We start from the raw sequence: 17,144 nt of genomic DNA, 5'->3' as shown, positions 1-17,144 counted from the left end.
ACGTGGCAGCTGCTGCCGCCGCCGCCGCCGCCCACCCTCCGCCTCCCGCGATTCAAACACAGCACCCTCGCCTCGCCTCGCCGGCGGGCAGCCAATGGAGAACCGCCCGCCGCACAGATCGAAAGGAGCCTAAACCAATCATAAGGCGAATTCATATCAAGCGGCCAATGAGAGCGAAGAGAGGGCGGGCCCGGGACAGCCGCGCCCCGCCCCGCCCCGCCGTGCGCAGCCTCCCGTCAGAAGAGGTGGGTCGGTGTCGCTAGAAGGGGCGGTGGTCGCCGGCGCTCAGGGGCGTTGATGGCTGGGTGCGGCTGCTGAGGGATGTCGGCTGCGGCTTGTGGCGGAGCAGAGCTGTCACAGGCCGGGTTGGGACAGTGCGAGTTGGCATAGGGAAAGCCGGGGCTCGTTGTTGCCCCGCGTTGGGAACGCTGAGGGAAGAACCCGTGAGGAGGGGCCCAGCGTGGCGTCCAGGTGCGGGGCGCCTCTCCGCCGGAGTGCGGGAGGGGAGGGCGGGACGGGGAGCCTGCAGTCCGAAAAGGGCTGGCTCCATCCCCGTACCTCGCTCGAGCGGCACTGCTCGCTCTCGCCTCTTTACCGCACAAAGCGAAGAGAGCCGTGTTTACTGTCCAGGGACCTGCTGAGAAAAACGAGCGTAATTTCCCCATTCTTAACAGACGAGCCCTTACAAAGGTGCAGTCCTGCGAGCGCCCCGAGTCCCGCGCCTGGCCGGAGCGCGGCCCCGCAGCGCGGGCTCGGCGGAGCGGGCACCGGCCGGTGCCGCAGCCCGGCTGCCTCTCTGAGCACCCCCGAGCGTCTCCCCTCAGTGCTACCCCTCGGGACTAGAAGCGCGTTTGTTCTGTTTTCCGTCTTAATGTGGTGCAGTCACGTCAGAAAGATGAGGAAGATCCGTGCGTCCAACCAGTCTGTCAGGGCTGTGAGCATTGCACAGCGGTTTGGGACCCAGAACGGCAGAGCAGGATGTCAGCTAGTGCGCCTCAGGCAACGTTTGCTATTATCTCTCGGAATCCACTTTTCTTCTTTAGACTCTTGTTCTAATTTCTTGTAGCAGTTGTCATCCTTCTGTGGGAGAAATGCAGGTAATGTCACAGTGCATCTCACTGGCCCAACAGCCTGCTCTTTCGGCCTCTGAGTATTAACACAGTTGTAACCACTAGAAATTTCTGAAACCGATTTGCCTTCTGTGAGTCACAAAATGTGCACCCGTGCTTTAACCAGCTCAATATAAAGGCTGACTATTAAGAAGAGGGAGGGGATGCTCGTGCATGATTTCATTGTAGCGCTATTAAAGGGAACGTCTGGGGAAGGAAGTGTGGTACCTCAACTTCTAATTGAACCTATTTCATAAACAAGGGGCATGACTAGATGTACCAATTAGGGTAGAGTTGTGTCAGATCCTGCATATTACAATTAGTCATAGTCGTAGAGACCAGTTTGTGTATTGTTAGAAGATTTTTGTTGAAGAAATTTCAAATATCTTTCAGATTTTCTGAGGGGACCATTTTTAATTTCTGTCAGAAGGAATTGAGTCAAACAATTTAGAAATGACTGATGGTGATGTGTGAAGTGTGAAGCACTTTTATTCTTGGTGCTTGTGGAATTTGAAAGAAAGTAAAGTTTCTCAATTCTCCATTTTGAAAACCTGTGCAGGGTGCTCCAGGTAGAAATAAGAGTGAAATGTCTACCTTTCCAAAAGCCCTAATATCCACTATATAAATAACTTCATTAAGTATATTTGTGAAGGTTTAAAAGAGCAAATGTGGCACTTACCAATAACATACTCATTGTAATTACTTTCTTATTAATATCACACTTATTTTTAAAAATAAACATTTCAATAACCTTTTCCTTCATTTTAGGTTTCTCGGTAAAAGATTGTGAAAGAAAACTTGCTACAAAAATGCACAATGAAAATGGCATTGTCTGTACAGGTGTAGAAAAATAAGTTTGAAGATCTACATAATGGTCATTCTCAAATATTTTTAAAAATCAGTCATATTCTCAGAAATAAATTGGCTTTAATGAAATGAATCCTAGGGTTCCAGTTGTTTGTCAGCTTGACTTTTTTCTTAGCTATAAAATGAAGTTACCTCCTCTTTGCATCATGTTTCGTATCACAGCATCTTATATATGCATCCACACTTTATTTGCTCTTCAAGAGTTCATTTCCCATGGTGGGGGGATGGAAAAACTGCCTGTTCCATCTTCCCCAGTCCCTACCTGATTTGTGGCTTTTGTGTGGTCCTTGCCGGTGATTCGGAAGTTCCTCCCTTCCTGCACAGCAGCCTCTCTTCAGCCGCCTTGTAAACCACAGGAAGGCTGGAAAGAGCCTTGGCTTTCATTTCCTGTTTCTTCCATGGTTATTTTTATGAGAAGTTCAGGGAGCTGCTTCTAGAGCTGCTGATCAAGCAGATATTCAAAGTAGATGTTTTGATGGATATGTGAAAATTGCATTTACGGTAAAATAGTTGATATGCAGAGGAGCAGAGTGTGAACTATTGGCATAAAGCAGGTTGTAAAGCTCTGCATAGTAAGGCTGAAATTTCAACTTGAGGTATCAAAATTAATAGCAGACAGCTTCCTTTAACAGATGTAAAAATGAATAAAGCCTCAGTTAAACAGATACCTGGGAGTGATTATGTATTGGGCTTATAGAATCAAGTATGGTCAAGGGCCACTTTTAGGTAGCTGTTAAACAGCTTTAAAAGGTAGAGGTTCCCTGGAGCTGGCTCCTTTCATGGCATAGTTTACACCAAACATGCTAAGATAATTGATGGAAAAGATCAGCATCTTAAAAATTTATTGGCTGAATATCTGAATGGTAAGAAATCTGTATTCTTGGGCTGAATCTCTGCTATTTAGGCATACATAAAATGGTGTGTGTGCTACTTGGTACGTTTTATTTACATGCACTCTTTCATATAATGAAAATTTTAATTTAAAGGTGTTTTGTTTTAATTGTTTTATGGTTTATTAGGTGAAAATATTGCTTCCATGACTTCTCAAAAATTTGTATTTTCAAATAGAAGGGCAAAACTTGGTATTTGTTTTGAAAGAAATATTCACCTACGTGCATGCTGCATTTGACATTCATAGCATCGGAATACATAAGAAGTTGAGTAACTTCATTCCAACACAGTCCATAATTTTAAGAATATATAACTAGAAAGAAAGATCTAAAATGTATGCAATTACTTTGAACTCTACACCAAGATGAGTGTTTGCAATAGCAGGTTTTTAAGTGGAGTCTATACATCAGTTAGGAAGGGTTTCTTTTAAATCTTTGTCTACTTGTTCCATTAAGTACTGATTATACTTAGAAATGTAATCTAATAACTTATTATTTTGGGCTTAGTGTCTTATTGCTCACTAAAATGTGTTTCTGATTTTAAAAAAAAGGAAGAATGGGAACATTTTCCTCCCAATAGTACATTTCTGCACCCTCTGAAACAAGCAAATCCCCCATGTTATTTTAATTTGGAAAATTATTCTACTAATTGTTGTAATTCTCTTTTGTAACTTGAGGAAGAAGAGAGCTGTACTCTTGGAAGATGAAGACTCTTTGGGGAATTCATGCTAATGCACTGGCATATTCTATGACTACCTTAGGTGCTGGAATGATGAACAGCATTTTTAATTTCTACTACGTTAAGCTTTTCCTAAACCGATACAAAATTTCAGAAACAGGATTTCATGTAGCACAGGTACTGTACAATGGAATATTTTGATTACCATGTTGTGCTATGCATCAGTGTTATTACAACAAAGTGATCCTTTTAATGACAGATTAATTTTGAAATAATTGCAATTAATTAACAGTAAATTATCAATTGCAATTAATTAACAGTAAATTATCTTTGACTTTAGTTAATCCATCGCCAATGGAACTTACACATAAAGCACATCATTTACAGTCTGTAGAGTAAAAATCTCCAGACTTAATTGCTGAAAAGATTTTTATATTTGATAGCTTGAAGTAATTTTCTAAACTGATTTTGCACCTCAGCTCCATAGATAAGTTTGACATTAGTGCTTTCCTATGAACTGTTTAAGTACTTAAATACTGCATTTATCCTGCAAGTCATTATCCATGTGAGTAACTCACGTTGTAAATGGTCTCCTGAAGTAATGGGCCAGCTCATGTTTTGAATTAACTTACTGTGAGAATAATATCTGAGCTTTGCAGGATGAAAGCCCAGATATATAAGGTTTCGAACAAGTGGAGTCTTAGAGACAGTTTGTTTCACATGAAGTTGGTCACCTACCTACTTACTCAATCTTATTTTTTCAAAACTTCTATAAACCTATGAATACCCACATAAGAATTTGGTTTAGAGTCTGTTTTGACTCTAAGTAGCTGTTACTAAGACCTAAGTAGCTGTACTAAGACTCTAAGACCTGTTCTATTCTGAATAGCTTTTCTAGGTATTTATTTATTGTTTGAATAGAGGTTTCTTTTAAATAAATATGCTGCATTTGCATAATCTCTGTAGAAGAATGACAGTAGTGAAAAATTCCCTTGTTTGTGGCAGGTTGTGTTTATGATCTGGAACGCCATCAACGATCCCCTTTTTGGGTATGTGAAAAACACCAATCACTTGTTTATAAAATATTAAAAGATTAATAGTAATAAATCGGTTATAAAAATAGTAATACAATTAGACTAATAATAATTTGGACAGTTTGAATTAGGACAATATGAGACAATAGAAACAAAGAGTTACGGATGTCCGGGTACCTTTTTCTGGGCAGCATAAGCCAGAAAAAGGACACATGTTAAGAGGATTAACCCTTAAAAACAATAACCTGTTGCATATTCATACATCTCACACATGATGCATAAATTCCATTCAAATACAGGATTCTGTCTGGTCAGTGTCAACTTCTTCCTCATAATCCTAACAGTGTCATCCTGCCCAAGCGAGGTTGGAAGAAGTTGGTTTCTCCTGATAATGGAGCAATAAATTCTCTTTCTCTGAAAGATTTAGCTGTCCTGTGACTGTTATCTCAGTGCGAGTCCTTTCTTTTAGAAAAAAAGTATCCTACATAGCATAGTTTCTATTTTAACATTCTGTTTGTTATAACCTAAAACTATATTTAACCCACTACTTAAGAGAATATGTCGCTATAGGACATGAAACAACACGAGCGCACACATCGCTGCTCTCAAGGTGAAGAAAAAGGGAAGTTTATTTTCTGACTCCAACATTTATAGTATTCCAAAAGTGACAGTGGATTGGAGGGTGACAGTGCCACCTCCCCAATGACACTGGACAAACTAACAGTCCATCAAATTTCTCCTCCTCCATAAAAGAATGCAAAATAATAAGATATTTACAGAAAGTGTGTGAGAAAGTTTGCTACAAGAATGTAAACATCAGAAGGCTTAGAAAATCTTAAAAAATCAGAGCGACAAGAATTAATACAGCATTACTTTCTGCATTTTAATATTTGCAAAAAGCCAATCATCAAATACGCATTTTTCACAGGTACATTCAAGACAACTCCCGGCTGAAGTGCTGCGCGCGGCGCCAGTTCTCCATTCTGTACGGAGCCCCTCTGTACGGCCTGGCCTTCCTGCTGCCCTGGTTCCCCTGGAGGCGCTACGGGGAGGGCGACTGGCTGAGCAGCCTGCACCTCATGGTCGCGCTCTGCGCCTTCGACGGGCTGCTGACCTTCGTGCTGCTGGCACAGTGCGCGCTCTTCGCCGAGAGCTCCAGCAGGCACGACAGCAGGCTCCGGCTCATCAAGTACAACCAGGTGGCGACGCTGCTGGGCTCCACCAGCGTTCTCTTCTGTGGGCTCATATCTGATAACATGGAAAACTTTGGGTATTTCCAGGTTTTCACTGTTTTGATCGCAGCGCTAGCTACGGCTTGTATGTGTTGCACAGGTAAATACAGCACGAGTCAATATGAGCAGAGGGAAATTCATACAGAGGATGCCAGTCTGGAAAACGGTGGTGGAGCTTTCTCCTTGGCCTCAGTAGTTTCGTTGACCAAACAGATCATGACAGAGAAGAACTTTCTATGTTTTGTAACAATGAACTTCTTCCAAGTCTTCCACCTAGCCTTCTACAACAATTTTATGATGATCTTTGCGGATAATCTTATTCCTAAGGACATCCTTTCTTCCTCAGTAAGAAGTATCATGTATGGAGCAGGTTTTATTTGTCCTCAGGTAGGTAGTCATACTTTATTTCTGAGTAGGAAAACATGGTGTTTCAGTAGTTCACAGTATCCATTTAACGTTTGAAAAAATGCTGTACTTGGCATAAGGCATTTACCAAAATGAGTACTAAATCTCACTCCCCAGTGCTCTAGAAGAAGAAAGTACCGCAGTGCAGGCTGATCAAGTGTAAGAGCTAGAGAGAGCAGACAGACAGGCTGGTGGAACATGTGTTTAAAACAATGTGAGACTTGAGTAGGCAAGGAAGGAATGTTTTGTATCCTCCAGCATTTATAGTACCTAAGCATAAAGGAATTAAAAACCAGGGCCAAGATCAAACATTTCTAAAGCAAAAAATTCAGAATTCTGAATTCTGTTTTGTTTGTTTTCCAATGCTGTGCATTAAAAATGAAAGATTAAGCTCTTCTTCAGGAAGTTTTTTAAATAAAATGCTCAAAATACCAGAAAAAATTATAAAGTATGAAAAGCATTGTTAAAATATGTGGTATCTCCCTCATGGAAACCAAACAAAACTCTAAATAGCTGCTTTTGGAGAATAGTACATTCCCGTTTATTTTGTTGATTGGTCTCTTGGTCAGCAGTATTTATGGGGAAGAGACATCCTTTTAAGAGCCCAGTCAGGGATGAGGGGAGGAATAATTAACTGAAAAGAGAAAGAGAACCCAAAAGAGTAATGTGTGAAAACAAGCAGCAAAAGTATATCCCACAGAATTTGACCATACTTCTCAGCAGTAAATTAAAAATTCCTCTGTTCATTGCCTTATAACTTCTTTCTCTAGATCTTTAAAAAGTTTCTCTGTGTTTACCTGTTGGATGCCAAAAGTTAGGATACTCAAAATATGAGTATCCTGACATTCATCATAAGTGCTGATGGTGTTGAGAATTTTTTCAAATCAGGCTGTTATATGAATTAAATTGTAATGGGTTTTGATAATATGTATAAGAAGATAAATGAAAATGCAACTGGAATTCACAACTCAATTTCAGTTCCCATTTGAGCTTTTGCATATAAAACATACAGATCCTGAACATACCTTCTGTTCCCTAACTCCTAACTATCTATAATTTCAACTTTTGTTCTTATCACAGGTTTAAGAGTTTTGGGGTTTTCCCCTGTTCCTCAGGCAGTTAGGTAATGAACTTTGGAAACAAATCAGAAGCCACAGAAGTTAGGAAAGCTTAAATAATTTTACACTTAATATATAGCAATCACTTTTATTGATAAAATCAGTGTGACAGTGTGAAAAGAACAATCTTTCAGAAAATGCGTCCCTCTCTGCTCCCCAGAGACTCTTTGTCTAGAAGGTCACTGAACCGTGGAGGGTTTGCTGTGACCTTATTTTTCTCAGGTTTTGTCCCTTTGAGCTCAAGATACAATAAGAGAATTCTCTGATGGCAATGTCCTGAACTTCACTTACTGGAAAAACACCCGACCCTTGTAAAATAAAGCTCCTTTTTATGAACTCTGCTTCAGTGGCCTCTACTAGAATTCAGCTTCTGACTTAGGTTCCTTCTAGTAGAGGGTGTGAGGAACACAACCTGCCCACAAGGAAAATGTTGCTGTAACATAGACAAACAACTTTGAATTTGCATCATTGTTAGTATTTTCCTTACAAACACACAGTCTTAAAGACGTGCAAGTAGTGAGGAATTTTCTAAGTCATAAGTACTTCCTGCGACAGGGTTATTTTGCAATTACAGGGAGACAGGAACATGGTGTTTACAATAGCAGGCATTACATGATCCCTTAGTATTTCTAGTGGAGGCACTTTTCAGCAAAATACCTGAAAACAGCTGGGGGAGGAGTATGTTTTAAATTTCTTATAACAAGATATTTTTCTTATACCACCTTTCCAGATTTGTTGTACCTCCCTGATCAAGTAGAAATCTTGAGCTTTATATACAATAGCATTTGCCATGGTAATCTTTGTCTGACCGTAGCATCCTGGTTTTATTTGTTATGTTAAAGCAGTTCAGTGGGGGAACAATTGTGCAAGGAAAATTCTTTCCTGTTCTTCATCTGAATATTACATAGTTTATCTCTGTAACACAGAAGGAGAAAATCTTTTAGAGATCCACAGATCTTTTTTGTATATTTGTGACAGAGATGAGGACCATGTACATGTAGATGGTGACAAAGGCCCATACAATAAAAAGAACATAATTCATTACAGAATGTCCTATTCAAACTGAAAAGTAAGGAACAATGTAGAACTTAAATTTTGTTCATACTATAATCAGCACTTAATATAATTTTCATGAGTTAGCCAGCCACTAGATTCTAGGAATCTACTCCTTGCCAAGATTGGCAAAATTAAAACTCAACCATGCACAAGCACTGGCCTCTGCCTGTCTCTGCTTGCTAGTAAAGCCTCTAACTTGCTTAGTTAAAGCTGTCCTGGTGAGCTTGCTTTGACAACTTAAAAATCATGCTTGATTTCTATAAATGTCAATAAAAATAGTAATATTAATGAAGAAGCAATTACTGAAAATACATCTTTTCAGGAGTTACATGGCAAGATGCTTGGTTTACAGTTACCATACTACAAAGCTAATACTTAAGGGATATCAAAAGTAAAGATAATGAGCATTAAATAATAGTCAGGCATTGTAGGGGGCTGTTTCCCTCAGGATATAGCAGTTCTCAGTGGCTAGTTTTTCAGTGAAAGGAGACTGTACACAGTAGAAGTGGCATAGAATGAGCCAGTAGAGAGTTGTCTTTGTTCAATTTCTATTTTTTTTATTTTGTTGAACTTCTTAGAAAGGGTTATAGTTTGGTTTTTCTTTTCTTTAAAGGGTATTTATGTCAGGTCTGTGTTTTATAGCTCTCCTAACGCTGAGACAGTGCACTGTACCTTTTCATCCTATATGTATATATATTATCTTTTCAGTGCCTTGTTCTTCTTAGTCATGCTTCGTTGAAGAAGTTTGGTTATTACAGAATCATCTTATTTTCCTTTTACTATGAAGGAGTAGCTGCTGCTGTCATGTGTCTTCTAGGGCAAGAACACTATTATCTGCTGGCATTTTATGTCACAACAAACATGTAAGTAAATCCACTCCCCTGTTCATAGACACAGCTGAAATACTTCTAACAGAGCAGACACTTGCTTTTATTTACCATGAAGATTTTGCCTCTGCTTTCATGGTTTTCATTCTGTTTCACTTACCAGAAAAGTTGAAATTCCAGTTACAGCTTTTTTTTTTCTTTTCCATTTTATTTTGTTTCAGCTTTTACTTTCTGCTTGAAATAAAAGAGCCTAAAATGCAAACAGCAATTATGGTTTGCAGCCCCATGCCTCCAGTCACTTTAACCTGAGATGCAAGGGAAGGAGAATCTCATGTTTTCCACAGACATGGAAGAGCTCAGCAGTGGAAACAGTCTCTCTCCCCAGGGACTGTTTACTAGGAAAGCTCAGAGCTCACCCTGTGTCACAGGAGCACTCGTGTGCTGCACTGCAGGCAGATCTGGGTAATTCAGGTGTCTGCTGGGGAACCAGCACTGAGCCCATTCCCACTGGGCTCATCAGTAAGATGCCAAGCTGCAGTATTTTCACATAAGTGCATAATGATACCTGGAAAACCTTATTTCAAGATAAAGAGCTGTTTGTGTCAGAATACTGTTACAGCAGTTTGGTTTTATTTCTTCATGTTCTCTTTCATTGTTGTCTTTCTCCATGTTCTTTCCTGCCCTCTTTTTCTTCATCTTTTCCTCCCCACCCCATTTTCTTTCTTATTTTCAGTATTGCAGTCCTGGGCTACTCTAACACTGAATTGTGTGAACAATAAATTGAATTTCGTTATCTGCATGTTTTAAATGATGAAGATGTGTTTTGATTTCTCCAAGAAAAAATTCTGAGGTACCTAAAGACTGTATGTTTAAAGTGCTAGTTGTTCAAAGTACCTTGTTAGTAAAAGCTCATCACACCCAAAATTTAATGACACAGAAATCATAATATTTTAATTTATTGTTTCATTTGGCTATTTGTTAACAATTAGCTTTGTATGTGTGTGTTTCTATGTGTGTGTTGTATATCTATATACATCTATATACACTGTAAATACAGATCTAGGAATGTATGTAAACTATTCTTTCTATTCTAATTCTTCCACCTTGAAGTTTATCTTCCACATGGTCATGTCTTTTCCAGACTTCAAGAGCAAATTTGCAGTTTCCCCTTTTTTCTATGGTGTGACTTTTCTCCCAATCATTTTAAATTACATTTACTGATAATGTAAATTTATTGTCAAAGCGTTCACAACCTTAAAAAAAAAGAAGAAAACTTTTAGGTTTGCATATTGATTTCTAATTCTCAGCTAAGAATACATCTGGTAATGCTTTCAGATAGATCACCATGTTTTAAGGAACATCTCAGCTTAGTGTGTTTGCAGAATATCAGTGTTGGTGTGTTTGTGTTTGAATGTCAGTTACAATTTCATTATAAAGTAAATATAAAAATGATGAACATCTAAAATATTTTGTTTTTCTTTAGGGTAATCGTGCAAGCTTCATTTAGCTTGTTCAATTTGCCTTTGGCAGATATTGTTGATGCAGATTTAATAAAGCACAAGAGGAGGTATGTCAGTCATTTTTTTTAAACATGCTGTTTGCCTTGTTACTCTTTGGTAATAAATTATGTCAAAATAAAGACAGTAAATGATCTGGGATCCTTGATACAGAAGTACTTTTTGTGAGAGCAGCTTAGCATAACTGAAGATCAGAATTTGAGTAAAGTTTCCTGCAGTTCCTTCAGTAGAGTCATTTAAACAGATTATTAGCTAATTTCTCTTTTTTCTTATACTATAAGATAAGCCAAGTCCTTCCAATTTTTGTAGCTTTATTTTTGTTAGCTTCAATTTAATTACTTGGTAACTAGATACATCTATGATCATGTATGGAATTTTCTGAATGAGGCCTTTCCAAGGTGTTAATAAAAGGTGTTAAGAAAGCTTTGCCTATGCTAGGTAAAATGCAGATTTCAAAGTCTAACTGTTTCCTTTATCTCCCTGAAATAAAAGTGATAAAACCTGCTGCAGAATAGCATATTGCAACTCACTTTATCTCCCTGAAATAAAAGTGATAAAACCTGCTGCAGAATAGCATATTTCAACTCATTGATCTTTTGGATTTTTATCAAAGTGCACGTAACTTCCTGTTGGTTCAATCAGTTGTTATGTAAGTGTAGATTCTCTCCTGTTAAAGAACTTGCCCCTCACATTTGTTGCTTTCATGAGGAAAAAGCCTCATTTTCTGGCCTATGCATGCAAAATCTTCAGTTGTAATTAATCCTCCATGCACTGTTCAGTCTAATTTAACTTCAATAATTAATCAAAGGAACAAAGTTGAATTTAAGTACAAGTCACTTCAGAATGAGGCCCAAGCTGTGTCTATGTGTATATGTGTGTATATACATTTATATATATACACTCATACACACACCCTATAGAGGTTTGTAATCTTTAATTTCCAAATAAATTTAAATTTCATTATGAGAGTAAATCTGATATAGTGAACTAGATAAATCTAAGGATCATGATATTTAGCATTTGCACATTAACAAGATTTCAAGCTTTTTAAAATCACAATAGTAATTAATACACTAGTAAGTTTGTGTTGTGCATTCATTTGTTTTTTCCCCAAATATTTTAGATTACCACTTTCCTCTATGGTTTTTGGTACCAATGCTTTATTTACCAAGCCTGCCCAATCTTTGGCTCCAATGGTTGTGGTTACAATACTAAATCATTATGGATATTATAACCTGAATAATGCTCCTGGTCATCCTGATATGAGGTGAGTTCAAAACAGATACTTTAAATCTTAGAAAATAACATTAAGTAGTCCTGTAATCTAAAAATAAAATTGGTCAGCAATTACTTTGTATCAAGTGCATTTCAAAAACATAAACATCGTAAAAATACTTATCAGTTGTTTTTGTCTGTGTAGAAGTACAAATGTTTTTTAAAGAGTAAATAATTTATAAAACAAGATACATGAGAATATCTACCTATTTTGAAAAGCAAAGGATACCTTTCATCCCCTGGCTTTTTGCAATAAAAGAAGAAGAAAATGTTTGAGATCACTTAATCGCTCTTATTAAGATACAAGTTGTCCTGGCATCTGCATTTTGTTTACCTCATAAACCTACTTCCTTAAATATATAATAGAAAATGTTAATCAGATTTTTTTTGTTGTTGGTTTTTGGTTTGGTGTTTTTTTTTTTTTTTTTTTTGAGAGAGAAAGCAGTATAATCACTGGAGGGAGAGACTTTGCCTGGAGTAGGAATGTATCGTTTTGGTTCCAACAGTCCTTACCATTGTAATGCTAATGATTTCATTGTAGTCCCTGGAGACCTTAATACAGCATAAAGCTGTGGTTGCTGGTTAGTTGGACATGTGTGGGCTTTTATAAAAATAAATTAACAGGGAATAACCACACTGAAAGGGTCACAGGCTGTATTTATGACCATCAGGAGGAAGTGGCAACATAAGAAATAACTGAAGTCAGGGCTAAATGGAAAATTCAGTCCTGATTAGGATTTACTTGAAGGAACAACATGTATATCCTGAGAGCTACATAGCTCTCCTAAAATTTTAGTAAAAACCTAAAGGAACAGATAAACTCAATTTTATAGGAACTTTTGTGGAGATAACTCCTGAGGGAGAGAGGTCTGGTTATAAGTTATCTAAGGTTAGGAGAACATTCCATATTTGAGGAATTTTCTAAAAAAAATGGATGAGGACAAGCATGACATAAAAGAACAACAGGTGGTCTTCAGAAGTGCATCCAGACAGAAGCAAAGGCAGCTTCAGTTTGAGGCTATGTGTGAGAACAGCTTATTTTAATGCATTTTGTAGATAGCCAGTGAGATGATGTGAAGAGGACATGAACCTCATTATAATGTCAAATAAGATGAGTGATTTTTGCAGAAGAGAGGTAGGTTGAACTAGATGTGGATATGAGAGGGCTGAATATATTCATCTTGATGATTCAGAGAAATTCAGATTTGAAACATAAAAACTGCAGTTCTGATTCCTTTCAATCAGAGAAATGACCCCTTTGTGGATGGATTTTATATCACAGTAGTCATAAATCTTTTCTGCCTGGTAAATAGCCCCTGGACTATAGCAACAATAAATATATTATATAGAGGTTGAAATACTTGGAATGCTCAGTCTATAAATCCTGTGTTTTCACTTGAGTCATGCTGAAATTTTATTTATTTCACTAGGGCCAGGAACAGCATAAAATATACAAAGCTGAGATTAGTGAATCAGAGCACTTGAAATATATATTTCTCTTGCCCATCCTTTCAAAAATAATTTCTTAAATATGAAGCAGTTTGCCTGTGTTTCCTGTATGTTTGGTGTGTGAGTGGGTTTCCTTTGCTTGCAAATGGAGTACAGGGTTGGTACACAATCCATGAAGACCAGAAAGCTCCAAGTTGTTTCTAGGGAGTCAGTTTGCCCTTGGCACTGTTCTCAGACCATTGACTGAGCTAAAACTACTTATATATATATTAAAAACCTATTGGCTGGTCTCATATTTCAGCCATAGGCAGACAGTTAAAATACACTTGCCCCAGGACCAAGTTGTTTGAGGGCAAACAGAAATTAAGTACAAGAGATTGTTTAAAATACACCCAAACTGTTTTGGGGAAAAAAAAGCTTTTCACACATATGAATGATATAAAATGAAGTATATAAATAAAATGAAGTATATATATAAAATGAAGACCCATACCAATACAGTCTCAGCTCTGTCCTTCCTCCTTCTCCAAAGTTGGCAATATCTATTAAGTGCTTTGGAAAGCATTTGCTTTATTAGGTGTAGTGGCAGTGAATTGTGGAGATAGTACAGAGGACCCTTATTCTGTGTTAACAAAATGTTTGTGCCCTAAATAAATATGTCTGAAGAGTTTACTGGGACAAGGCAGAATATGCAATCTATACACTATTTGCTGCCTTCTGAATTACTTTTAATAATTTATTTTGCTAATAATTATTACTTTTTCTTGAACTGAGAGTTAAACTGTAGCAACAATGATGGAGCAGCTAATCCTGGAAAACTCCAGGCGCAGTAAGGACAATAAAATGATGAGTAATAGCCAGCATGGCTCCCCCAAGGGGAAGTGATGCTTGACCAACTTGATAAACTTGTGCAGTTGAATGACTTGCCTGGTGGGCAGGGGAAGGCAGTGGAGATTGCCTGCCTGGGTTGCATTCCTGATGGCCAGGATGATGGAGCAGGATGGACCCTCAGGAAGTTTGGGGATGACACAAAGCTGGGGCTGTGGCACGTGCACAAAGGGTCACACTGCCATTGGGGGGATCTGGGCAGGCTGGAGAAATGGGCTGGAATTATAGACAAAGTCCTGCAGCAGGGCAAAGGTGATCCTTCCCCTCTGCTCACACATTGTGCCACATCCTTAGGAAGTGTGGTCACTGCACAGAAGTTAAGCACTTTGTTGTGGAAAGTGGTTTTTAATATCTTTAAAATTTGAACAGTACTTTGCAGAATGGAGTGTCCTGATTTTTCCTTTCTTCCATCATCATAGCAAAGCAGTATGTGCCCTGTATGGCTTGAGATGTTGTTTGTTCTTGTTTGGATTTGTTTGGTGGGGTTTTTTTTAGTTTGGCTTGATTTTTTTTTTAACTTTGCTATTGAAAAGATGCCTAGTTTAAAACCTCCCTCTTCTGGAGAGCCACTGCAACTACCACCAGCTTCTCTTGAGAGTGCTTTTCAAATTCGTTCTTCAGAATAAAGTTATTTGGCAGCAACTCTTCATTATTTATTGAAGGCACTTTAAACTGTCAGTGCTTTCATATTGAATTACTAAACTACCTGACATTCTGTTCAGAGTGATTTTAGGGCTGTTTAGGGAAACATTGTGCAAAAAAAAGGTAGATGTGGAAATTTCTGAAGTTACTTGTTCATCTGTAATTGTGATAAAAATCCAAGATCTGCTCTTGATTTATCCCAGTCCCTTAATGAAATATTTTCCCATTCCTTCTTTTGTGTATTATATTTTTTCATAATTCCTGCAATAACTTAAGGTTTTAGAGTACAATAGGTAATATTACTTTCTTAAATCAGCATCATTCCAGGGAAACCAAATCAGGCTTGCACAGTGTGAGTGATTTTGCAGATGTTCTTTGTGTAAAGGTGGAATAATGTTAGCATTGAAAATTGCAATCCTCTCTAGTGTGCAGAGCAGGCCAAATGCAAGCCCCAACATCCTGTTAACTGTGTCTGAGTCCTGTTCTCATCATTAGGTGGTTAAATAATGTGTCTGTGGCCTCCCTGCTGGCACTGCTCCTGCAGTCCCTGGGGGCAGCTGTGCCAGAGCTGTGCACGATGTGGGCTCCTTCCCCTGTAGGTGCACTGGAAATGCAGTTGGATACAGGCCAGTAAACAACTCCAAATGGTAAATTATTGTCCCTGCCAATAAACATTGGCTATGGACCAGTGGCCTGCTAGTGAACATTTCCAGCCACAAATGCAATTACCCGAGTGATTAAGTGATTCACTTGTGAGCCTGTGGGCTTTTGTTTTCTCCTGTAGCATTAGCATGTACATGGTTTGAGATAAACTGTGCTCATTTCTGAGCCTGTGTCTGTACTAAGGACAGAATCTGGGCTTTGTTGGAGGTTGCAAACATTTCTTTCTGTTAAACTGAGCGAGACATGAGTTGATTCTTTCATGATTCAGAGGAGCTCTTAGGTTTTATTCAAAAACCTGCTCAAGGTTTGGGGGATTTTTCACAGATTTTAGGTTTCTTGGACCATGTCCATAGCTGTTCTGTGAGTCTCTTATCTCATCCCTGAATGCCGAGGAAAAAAATTAGAAAGGAACATAAACTGCCTCATGGAGAGAAAGTTCACTTAGGGGCTGTTTCTCAGCTTGAGTTGACTTTCTTGATATTTAAGTAATTAGAATCCCATAATTAACAGAATGCAAGTAGATAATGATTCCTACTAGATGAATGCCAACATGCATGCTTTGAGCTGTCAGAAACCATACTGCTCATAAAAGCGAGCTCATTTCATTCCTGTATTTTCTTGCTTCATTCATATTTGCTGATGCTTTTATTTCTTTTTCATTAGAGAAGATTTAAATGAGGAAAGGCCATGCATTCATTACAAAAAAATAAAACTAGTGTTAATTTCACATTTATTGAAATTAACAATAATTAATTTATTTATTCTTTCTGTTGCTTATATTATCTTGTAATCATTTATTTTAAAACCAAATGAAATACGGCTTGATATTTCAAATGGCCCTTGAAACCACACCTGAATTTTGTGCAATTATCATTATTTCTATCTAGCATTCAGCATCTAAAACATCACACTATGTGGATAGTTAGAGCACAGATTTCAACTCAGATAGATTAATTTCATGTTCAAATGTTTGTTTCCATTTTCTACTTCTCTTTCTCTTCCAAATTTTTCAGTCTTATTAAAGCTTTTTGGATGCTCTGTTCTATAATTGGATGAAATTTGCTTAAATTGATTTCTATATTACATAATCAGTAAAGTAGTGAACAGGATTTCTTAGGTTGTATTAAAATTAACTCTTTCTATGCTAATTGTCTGAATTCTTCCCACCTAGAGAAAACAATATATAATACATATCTGTATGTAGAATTAGAAAATACACAAGATGTTTCTATTTCTTTTACTTAGAATTGACAGTACAGCAGCATGTCTTTGTTTATAATAGGAATGATTTAAAAATAACTTGTTTAGTGACCATGGAAGTTAATCTTCATATTGAAAGCTGTGTTCTCGTTTGTTTCAGCAGGTCATTCTTAGATCTCCATGATGCCATGTTCTACCTGGTCTGTCTGGTTCCCCTCTGCATTGCAGTCCTACAGATCCTGACCTGGACTCCCTTTTCCATCCAGAACAGCCACCTGGCAGCTCCACAGTAA

General features: G+C 38.1%; 1 protein-coding gene across 1 annotated transcript; it reads left to right on the top strand.

Moving 5' to 3' along the window:
* Positions 1-3,569: 3,569 nt before the first annotated feature.
* On the top strand, positions 3,570-17,144 carry LOC311160015 (transmembrane protein 180-like; the record flags this gene model as incomplete). The annotated part of the gene is made up of 7 exons (XM_084216458.1): positions 3,570-3,722; positions 4,551-4,594; positions 5,508-6,198; positions 9,099-9,253; positions 10,701-10,784; positions 11,858-12,001; positions 17,015-17,144. 7 exons carry the CDS (start codon positions 3,570-3,572, stop codon positions 17,142-17,144), a joined length of 1,401 nt encoding a protein of 466 aa, XP_084072584.1.

This window comes from Fringilla coelebs, assembly GCF_963513975.1.
Source record: "Fringilla coelebs genome assembly, chromosome: 16".
Classification (NCBI taxonomy): domain Eukaryota; kingdom Metazoa; phylum Chordata; class Aves; order Passeriformes; family Fringillidae; genus Fringilla; species Fringilla coelebs.
This window is presented reverse-complemented; position numbering and strand designations above follow the sequence as displayed.